Raw genomic sequence first — 9,614 nt, 5'->3', positions numbered from 1 at the left:
TATGGTTTTGTTTCTCATGTGCAGCAGGCACATAATAATATGTGTATTTGTAATAAATTTCAGTCAGTGAGGAAAAGCTTCTAGCCCCTTAGTACTATTCTGCAGATGAAACTTAAATCTGATGTCTACAATTAAAATTATGTTGGACATCTTTTTTTTTTCCTTCAGAATCATCAAGGTCCCTTCTAACTTCAACCATTCTGTGATCCTGTGTGAAACATCCAAAAGCTTTTAATGTAATATAAAGAAATGTTGATTCTAGTTCTGTTCAGTCAAAGAAAATGAGACCTGAAACAATCTGATGAAGGAGTTTCTTCCCAGTGTTTACAGGGGCGCTTTGAAGAGCAGTGAATTGCAACGTATAAATAGAAGGAACTGTATTGGCTAACTAATGCATTTTTCCTTTTTTCTTTTTTACCTCACTTGCCAGTAAGTAATTTGTTCTCCAGAAAGAAGAGATTTTTTTTTGCTTGTAGTCAAGATACCATTATTCAAACCAAATTTAGTAATATCTCAGAACCTAAACTTGAAGGCAAACTTGACCTGTGGTTTCATATGAACAAGTTGGTTTAGGATCATTCTGATAGTTTTGCTAAGTTCTGGAGAAACAAACGGCATTTCAAAGCATTAATTTGCATTGTGTGATTCTCAGGTAGAAAGAACATTCCCAAATCTAACTGTAACTAGCTGTTTACAGAATTACTAATGACCACAGGTTTTTGTCTCTAGAAAAATTAAAGTGAAACACAATGATTTTAATAATCCCAGAATCACAGAATGGTTGATGTTGGAAGGGATCTCTGGAGACTGTCTAGTCTAACCCTCCTGTTTAAAATAGGGTCAGCTAGAGCTGGTTGGTAAGGACTGTGTCCAGTCAGGACACAGCATCTGCACAGAATCACCACAACCACTCGACAGGTCAACCTGTTTTGAGTGTCTGGTCACCCTTACAGTGAAAAAAAGGGTTCTTTTCTTCTTTTTTCTTCCATTTAAAAGGAATTGCCTGTATTTTAGTTCGTGCCTATTGCTTCTCATCCTGTCACTAGGCACCACTGAGAAAAGCCTGGTTCAGTCTTTGCTCCTCCCCATCAAGTACTCTCAAACATTGCTAAGATCCCCCCTGATCCTGCTCTTGCAAGCTGCATAGTCCCAGCTCTCTCAGTCTCCCTTGTATGAGAGATGCTCCAGTCCTTGTGTCGTGTCCATCACCCTTTGGTGGACTTGCCTTAGAATGTCTACACCTCTCCTGTACTGGGGAGGGGAGAGCTGGACACAGCACACTGGAAATGCTCTCACCAATCACCCTTCACCTGCCAGTGGCACTTTTCCCAAGTGCAGGAGGCTGCTGGCCTTCTTTGCCAGAATAATAGATTTAATTAAAATCTCCTGAAAGTGAAGGAAAATGACAGTAAAACATTGCAGTAAATCGTCCCTTCTGATGACACTGAAATTTTTTGCCTGTGGTACTGGTACTGCCAGTTAGGAACAACTGCCTCCTAAACTGAATAGGTCAGGTTGAACAAAATATGGTCATGGATGAGAGGGTATTTGAGAAGCCCATTGTCTCTCAGTTCACAGTTGCGATTCCATAATGACAGCTGTTTGTTCAGACTGCTTGGCCTTGTTAACAGATTTATGTTCAAGATTAATCCATTCAAGACATTAAAGATGGTAACAGCCACTTACAGGCAACACTGCCATCTCTGCCTTGCATAATAACTAGTGCTAGCTTAACAATTCTGTTAAAGACTGCTGAAGGATGCAGTTTCAGTTTGGAGCCTTCAGAATAATGATGAGCATAAAGAGCTCTTAGTTTACTTCAAAAGAGGAACAGTCATAGCTGGAGTTCTTTGCAGAGACAGGATTTGTGTTTAATCACTGTAAACATTGTAAATGGTTTATGACTTTTTTCTCATTTTACTTGAAAACAACTGAGTTAGTTAGTGCACATAATGCTCTTGACATGTATTGGGAAGTTGTTTCTTAAAATGACTCAAACTTCTATGAAGTTTGAAGCAGACACAGACAAAGCTGTTGCTCAACATCTGATAAACCAAGAGCAGCTCTTGAAATTGGATTTTTCAGGAAAATAAATTCAGTAACCAGAATTTTGGACTTGCTCAGTTTAATTTTTTCAGTGTGAGAGTACTTAACAGCAGGTGCAAAGCTTAAATTCATGGTAGGAACTTGGTTTGCAGCCCTCAGCTTGGGAACCTCTGTGATTACTCACGACAGTGTCAGGTAACTGTGACCCTATTTGTTTGATACTACTGAATGGGGCAAAAAGATAAATGTTTTTGTGGTGAGCAGAAAGCACACCTCTCTCTTAATGCTTGTAATTTGAGATGTTATTGCGGGTAACTACATGACGCCATTTACTTCTTTTCTCCGTGTGTGATTGTGTAGCATCACGACTTCTAGTCCAAGTTGCCTGCTGCATCAGACCAGAACATCTTTTCTATCTGTGTATCATCAAAAGAAATGAAGAGCAGTGTTGGTATTTCCTCAGAGCTTTAGTGCTTTCTGTTTAAGCATCCAGCATAGGCATGTAATTCAATTAATTGATCAAAATAATTAAAAAATTGAGCATTTTGTTGCTTTGAATACATCAATCTCAGTAACTCAGTAAAGCAATTCTGCAAAGCAAAAGCTCAAAAAATGAGTTAGTGCTAAGTCATAAAGGCACTGGCTGAAGAGCAGAATCTGCTGTTACTCATGTACTCCTTCTGCAGAATTAATTTTAGAAAGATGTAAAACCTGCTTTTTTTTCTCACCCTCTCTTGGGAGTTTGGAACTTTTAACATATGAAACTTATTTCCTTTTTTAAAAGTTAATTTGTATTTAGTGCCCACATTCATGTGAGTCACAAAACCAAGTTAGCACTGAATTTCTTAGTTTAGGTCATCAGAAGGCGTTTCAGGCTGGTGGTACCCAGAAAAGGCTAGTTAGATGGCTGATTAAAGTCAGCTGTATTTGAAAATGAGTGATGCAGTAATTCAAGACCATCACAGTTTCTGTTTCCTTTGTAGTAGTAAGTTGAAAAACACTTCTGGCTAATGTATGATCTAACTTGAATTACTTGCTTTTAAAACTGGTACAGTAGCATCTGCAGAAATGCCAGACTGGGTTCTAGTTCTCCAAGTGCTGGTCTCCAACTCGGCATGTGTGCTCTTCACAGACCAACATAAAGAATCCTAGTTATACAACTGCTGCTTTGTGTTTGTGAGATTTATAACATTTAATTAATATCATGCCACTGTTGGGCATTTAAGGATTTTAAAATCTTACCTGGACATGCATTGGACAAAAGTGGCTGAATAGACAATCATTGTGCCATTGGTAACTTAACTGGTGTTACTGACTTGGCATTGAGCTTTGTGGTGAATTATTATGGCATTAACAACTGCTGTTGGTGTTTGAAACTAAAGTGATATCCACCCAGCAGTGACCTCTCATTTGTAACGCTCCAAGTGTCTCTCAGAGTTCTTGCTACTGCAAGTAAATAAAAAAGAAGAAATGTAAAAAAAAAAAAAAAAAAAAAAAAAAAAAAAAAAAAAAGCAATAGGTTACATACATTCCATCCATGAAAGAACTTTCAGGTCTTAATGATATAGGACATACAACAATTAAAAAAACTTCATGATACTACAAATGAATGGAATACTGAGAATCTTCCCTAAAGAGAAAAACATTTCAGATGTCTTTTAGTGACAGAATTTCAATTAGCTGTGGCTTGCTTAGCAGAAAATAGCACAGGCGATTTGCTTCCAGGGAGTTTAATAATCATATCCTTAGGCTTTCACTGTGTATGTTTACTTTAGGCAAAGATTTGAAAATGATGGCACTAATGAGCAGTCAGCCATGATTCAGACTCCTTGATTTTATGACAGATTATGAAACACAGTCCAGATTTCTTAGTTGCCTGGCACACCGCAAGATGATTTTGCAACGGTTCAAGACCCAGTCACAGGTGTACACTTCATAGTCTCTGCTAAAGTGGCCTTTGCCCTCTGCGCCAAACACGTAAAACTGCATGCTGTTAATGCAGTTTCTCGGGGATCGGTGCCTGCAGAAAGCAGTGTGTCCGCAGGGCACGAGTGGTGACGTGTGGACCGACGCCCGAAGCGCGCGGGTCCCCGTCACTGCAGGCAGAGCCGCGTGACGGGCTGCTGCGTGCCTCCGCTCCTCGCACTCCGCGATGCGGCACGGCGGGATGACAACGCTAAGGGTCCCGATGTCATTCCCGCGGGCTCAGGGGAAAAGCCGAGTCCGCTCCTCCCCGCGCGGACGGCTCCTCCATTTTCTGTCACAGGGGAGTGAGCACGGTCCATCTTGTGACGTGGTGGCTCCGCACTTCTGGGTGACGCGTCATCAGACGCTAAAATCCGGCTCTGGACAGTCAGAGTGTTTTACAAAACAAAACGATTATCACCTTTACCTGCCGCTCTGACGCAAGACGTGTCTCGCGTTCCCCGACGCCGGTGGGCGGTGCTCTCCTTTCCTTCCGCCCCGCCGCCGCCGCTCTGCGGGCGTCACTTCCGGCCGCCGTGCCACCGCCGCCAGGATGATCCCGCCGGTGCAGGTCTCGCCGCTCATCAAGGTGAGGGCGGCGGGCGGCTGCTCCGGCGGCGCGGGGGCTTTTCGCTGCGCTCCGGGGCGGGGGGAGGGGGGCGGCCGGCAGGTGGCCTGGATGGGCTGGGACGGACGGGCGGGAGGCGGCGGCGGGCCGGGCCGGGCCGGGCGGTGCGTGTGAGCTGAGCGAAAGGCGCGTCCTTGTCTCTGCCTCCCGCAGTTCACCCGGTACTCGGCCCTGCTGGTGGGGATGATCTACGGCAAGAAGCGATACGGTGAGTGCGGCGCCCCGGGCGGCCTCTCCCCCCTCCCCCGCGCGGCCCGCAAGGGCACCTTGAAGCGGCCGGAGCGGGCCGCGCAGCCGCGGGCCCGGCCGCCATTTCCCCCTCCCCGTGACAGCCCTCAGGGATGGGCTCTTACCGGTTTGAAGTGGCAGATTCCTATGAAATGTGCCTTTGTGCCAGAGAGACTGCTTTTTCTTCCTTTCTGAGCGACCTAGCGGGTGCAGAGCTTTCTGCCGGGTTCTAGAAATTCTGTTTTAAAACAAGTTTGTTAATGACAGACTACTTAAAGCCCATTGCTGAAGAAGAGAGAAGAATAGAGGCTGAAGAGAAAAAGAAACGTGAAGAACTTGAGCGGATTGCAAAAGAGCTTGCAGAAGGTAGTCCCTCAATTTAACGTATTCATCCCATGCCAAAGCATGCACATGGGCTTGCAGGTGGACTGCTGTTTTACTGCAGTCTTTTTAGGGGAAATTCAGGCTTGCAGCCAGTGGGCTGCAGACCCATGTGGATCCACAGACCAGTGGTTAGGGTTGTGTGAAGGATAAATAGTGCTACTGTTTGACAAGCTCTTCAGAATGTCAGCATCCGTAGAGGAAGAGTTACAAACACCTTTGCAGCTGAGCAGGACTTGTTAAAAGTATATCTGAATTTCCACTGAGAAAATAAGCTGTTAAAAGCTACTGGTTATTCTGTGAGGAATAACTGAAATTTTGTATTAAGTGTACTCAGATGTCTCTTACTCAGCTGGATGCAGCAAACTTATGATCCCTTTTCTCCATGTAATACAGAAATATCACAAATGATCAAAACTAGAAGTTACAGAAAACTGCTTATGATTGCACCTCAAACTTTTAAATGGTATTGCTAGCATAGCGTTAGAGGTCATCTTCGTTTGTTGTACGTCTCACGTGAAGAGAATATGCAGAAGCCGGTCAACTGGGATTAGTGCTGCTGCTTTTTTCTCATTCCCTTCCACCCCATAATATTCCTGCTGCAGCACGCTTTCCACCCTCCTTAGGATTATTTCTTGGGTCCCCTGTGCATTTCCAGGAGGATTCCCCCCACCCCTTACAGGGGAGTGTGCTTTCTAGCTTGAATTCACCTAGGTTTTTTAGGTGGACTAGCAGTTAGGAAGAACTTTAGGAAAATTGATTCATAACTGAAGCTGTACTTGGTGCAGCTACGCACTTGGTAACTATTTCCCCGGGAAATAGTGACATTTGTGTTATCCTAAAAAAGACTAATGATGTTGAACAAAACCTTGTAAAATTAAATTAACTACACATACATAAAATCAAATATGCAAGTTGGTGAGTTGTGTTGCTTACTGGAGAGAAAGCTATTTTGTACAGCTGTTTTACTGTCTTAAATATGTAGTCTCCATTGGCCATGCATTAAATTAATGAGTTTTTTAGATGTTTTCTAGTTTGGCTGAAACCTTTTGTATTTTTGGAGATAACAGGCAGTGGTTTTGCTGTAGTTTTCCAGTTAAAAAAGCAGTTATTAAAACGTCGTTCATTTGTTGAAGATTGTTCTTTGAAGATTAATAACTGGATGTATCTGTAATTATAGCTTTTTCTGGGCTTATTTGAATTGTCAGTTTAGAAGACCCAACATTTATTCATGTGTAAGCCAAAAAAGTGCCTTGACTCCAAAGCAATGAAATACAGTTCTGTTGAATAAGCAGAAGTTGGAATCATAACAACTGGCTAGAAAGAAATGGCATACTTAAAGGTAGCCTTTGATCCCACTAAGGCTTTGCATATTTTAGTACTGCATGGGAGTAACTAGTAGTCCTAACTATGTTTGTTTTTTCTTCTCTTCTAGCAAGTGAAGAATCTATACTGAAATGAACAAAAGATTGGATCTTAATTTCACACATGGAAATATATGGCTAGGCTCTGAACTGTTCAGTAGTTGGTGGACTCTGCATGCTATTCTATCAATAAAATGCTTACAACGCTTCGGTTGGTATTTTTTGAGTGAATTGCACAGAACAGCAGCAGAAATATTTACAGAATGTGACAGGAAGCATTTGTCACAAGCTGGCCATTGCTGCAGCTGAAACACCAGTTGTATTCCTCCAGCAACAGCCAGTCCACTACACCTGTTACTCATAGGTAATGTTTGTGATCAGAAAATACATACAATTCAATATGTAGGGGCAGGTGGGGGAGGCTAGCATGGCACTGGCTGCCCGGACCTATTTATTAAATGGCTTCTCCAGGGAGTTGCTGTCATGTTTTTTCAGCTTTGCTATCATAACGGATTATTGCACAATTCTTGCTTTTGACAGTGCAGTCAAGTTTGATTGTGACTTTGTCAAGCCGTGCTGAGATCTGACAAGTTAGTGCTGACTCACTAGTCAGTTGTTTCTAAACCTTTTCAGATTTAACAAATGGTCAAATGCTGTTTCCCCAAAATTAAGAACAAGTTACAGCCTAATTGTAGTCTGTCTCTTTTAGAAGGAGTGACTGGCTATGCAGGTGACTGATGTTTAAAAAATTAGTGGCTTTTAATGTGAAATTAAGTCTGCTTTTAGCATGTAAACTGCTAAGGCATCTCCTCAGCTGTACAGACCGCAGATGTCCCAGAAGAAGGTAAAAAGCCTGTCCCTGTAGATTGTGGTCTCCAGTGACTTGTTCTGTGTTCTTGTTTTTTCTCACTGTAAGTAAAACTAGTAACTCAAAAGATTCAGGGGGTCTGGCTTCTTTGGACAATGGCTAGCTTCCTTTTTGTGACATTGCAGATTAGACAGCTGAAGCGGTGATTTCAGCTCTAAATCTTTCTAAGTGATAGCAAACTTTCAGGAAACATTGTCATATGTTTTGTTAAACTAGTTGCTCTTTATAAATACACAGTCTCTTAGATAACTTTGGTGCATGCATTCTTCGATAATAAAGCAGTCCTATGGAGTATAGGGAAATAAAACTGGATTTGAATTGAGAGTGTAACATATCTAATAACTGCAGGGAAAAGGGGCTGAGATGTGATGTTTTCAAGGAGAAAAAAGGAACAGGAAAATCAGCTATGTGTTGTCATGATTGGTTTTTTAGTTATTTCTTGGTTTGAAATGATTAGTGGATGCTAATGAAAGCAAAGGTCTAGACTGCCAGTTAGTTTAAAATGTTATTTCTGTAAAATTGAAATAGTGCATCGTATCCTGACCTCTCAGGATAACAGGATGTGTTGCATACTTAAAAGCCAATATTCCAAAAGCCTTTTATGTTCAGGGGCTGTAAATTAGATCTGAAGTGCTGGAGAAAATTTTTTTTTAAAGCACTGTTGCTCATGTGGTGCTAGTCTGTAAGCTGTCAAATGATGGTTATGTGAAATAAGTGCTACTGAAAACCCACTGAAACTCAACACTTGGGATTGAGCTGCGACTCAGTGCTTGAGCAAAATGTGATAACAGGATCCTTATTTACTTCAAGATGAAATACCTTTACTGCTGTCCCATTAAGGGCCGGCTGTACAGGTAGGTACTACTTTTATCTTTGGGTTGCTGGAGCTGGCCCCAGTTTCTGGAACAGCTGTGGCCTGCTGCTCACCAGAGGGCTGAATGTGGTCACCTTCATCTGCTCCTACTCTCCCACCTTGTTAAAGTGCAGAGTGTGCCAGAGAGGGGGGCAGGGGGTTCATCCCTCCCCTCCTTTTACTTCACTGAGGTATTTGTTTATGCCAGTGCTGATTCAGTCCCCCCTGAGGACAGTGAGGCTGCTCCCAGCAGAGCTGAGCCTGTCCTTCCTGGTGTGCACATGTGGGGCTTTTCACAGGGCAGCATCCCAGCCTGTGCCAAGGGGTGAGGGGTCTCCCTAGAGGACACTTAACAGCGGCCATACATGGAGATTTCTGCATCACTAGCCGCCTGAGTTTTGCTGTCTTGCGTAGCTCTAGGGCCACAGATGACTCAATCTGAACTCTCCTGTTGGCTCTTGCATAGTGTGTTACCTTCCTGAGTTCTAAATGTGAAGGGGGCGGGTTCTTCCTTTGCAGTCAAGGATGTCTGTCAGATCTACAGGGATTAGGGTGCAAGAATCCGCCACACAGGATGATGCAGAACAGCCACCCTTTCTATACAGTTCTCAAAACATGGCTGCAGGGCCAGGCAAGAAAGCTGTCGTTGTAATACCTCTTACATCGGGATGAATTCCCTGGTGGGTTGGAAAGGCACTGCAAGCCTCATTACAGCCATCCCACAGTGGCCAAATTACTCCTCTGCCACCCCGTTCTGTCCAGGCAATAGTTGAAATTACTCCGAAACTATGTTGCAATGACATGGCTTTTCTCTCAGGCCTGGGAAGATGCTGGAAAAATCTGTATGTTGGCCCTTCTCCATGACCAATAAATCTGGGCAGCCAGGTCTCAGCTGCCGAGGGGGAGCACTGTGGGTAGGAACCATGCCGGGTTTCGCAAGCGTCTAACTGGGTAATGCGTCCAGTGGGAAGCAAACTGCAACTGGTGTGGTTGCGATGGTGCAACAAGATGTAGAAGCATCTGTTAGTAAGAGATTGCTGACCAGAAAGGACAGTGGTCCCGGTCTTTTGGCAAAGTGGCTATGTGGTTAGGTGGTACCATTTTGCAAACAAAAAAATTAATTTCATCACCTGACCTGCGTAGTACACGAAAGTCAGTGTTCCCCTCAGACACTCAGCGTGTTAGGCATTGGGAGTGAGCGCCACAGTGAGGAGCAGAAGGGAAGGGCAGACTGCTTGGAGCTCAGGGCTGTACGTGCTGTGGCTGGAGACGGCCTGTGTG

General features: G+C 43.5%; 1 protein-coding gene across 1 annotated transcript; it reads left to right on the top strand.

Annotated features, from left to right (window-relative positions):
- The first annotated feature begins 4,436 nt into the window (after positions 1 to 4,436).
- On the top strand, positions 4,437 to 6,819 carry ATP5ME (ATP synthase membrane subunit e). The gene is made up of 4 exons (XM_075739575.1): positions 4,437 to 4,600; positions 4,793 to 4,847; positions 5,135 to 5,233; positions 6,684 to 6,819. Exons 1-4 carry the CDS (start codon positions 4,565 to 4,567, stop codon positions 6,707 to 6,709), a joined length of 216 nt encoding a protein of 71 aa, XP_075595690.1. The 5' UTR covers positions 4,437 to 4,564; the 3' UTR covers positions 6,710 to 6,819.
- Positions 6,820 to 9,614: the final 2,795 nt, after the last annotated feature.

The sequence above is a fragment of the Balearica regulorum genome, chromosome Z (assembly GCF_011004875.1).
Source record: "Balearica regulorum gibbericeps isolate bBalReg1 chromosome Z, bBalReg1.pri, whole genome shotgun sequence".
Lineage (NCBI taxonomy): Eukaryota > Metazoa > Chordata > Aves > Gruiformes > Gruidae > Balearica > Balearica regulorum.
This window is presented reverse-complemented; position numbering and strand designations above follow the sequence as displayed.

What these genes read in the sequence shown, in the direction of transcription:
- ATP5ME (XM_075739575.1), top strand. Translation starts at nt 4,565, where the DNA reads ATGATCCCGCCGGTGCAGGTCTCGCCGCTCATCAAG. An exon ending in AGGTCTCGCCGCTCATCAAG is followed by an intron (nt 4,601 to 4,792) that starts GTGAGGGCGGCG and finishes TGCCTCCCGCAG; the next exon opens with TTCACCCGGTACTCGGCCCT. An exon ending in CTACGGCAAGAAGCGATACG is followed by an intron (nt 4,848 to 5,134) that starts GTGAGTGCGGCG and finishes TGTTAATGACAG; the next exon opens with ACTACTTAAAGCCCATTGCT.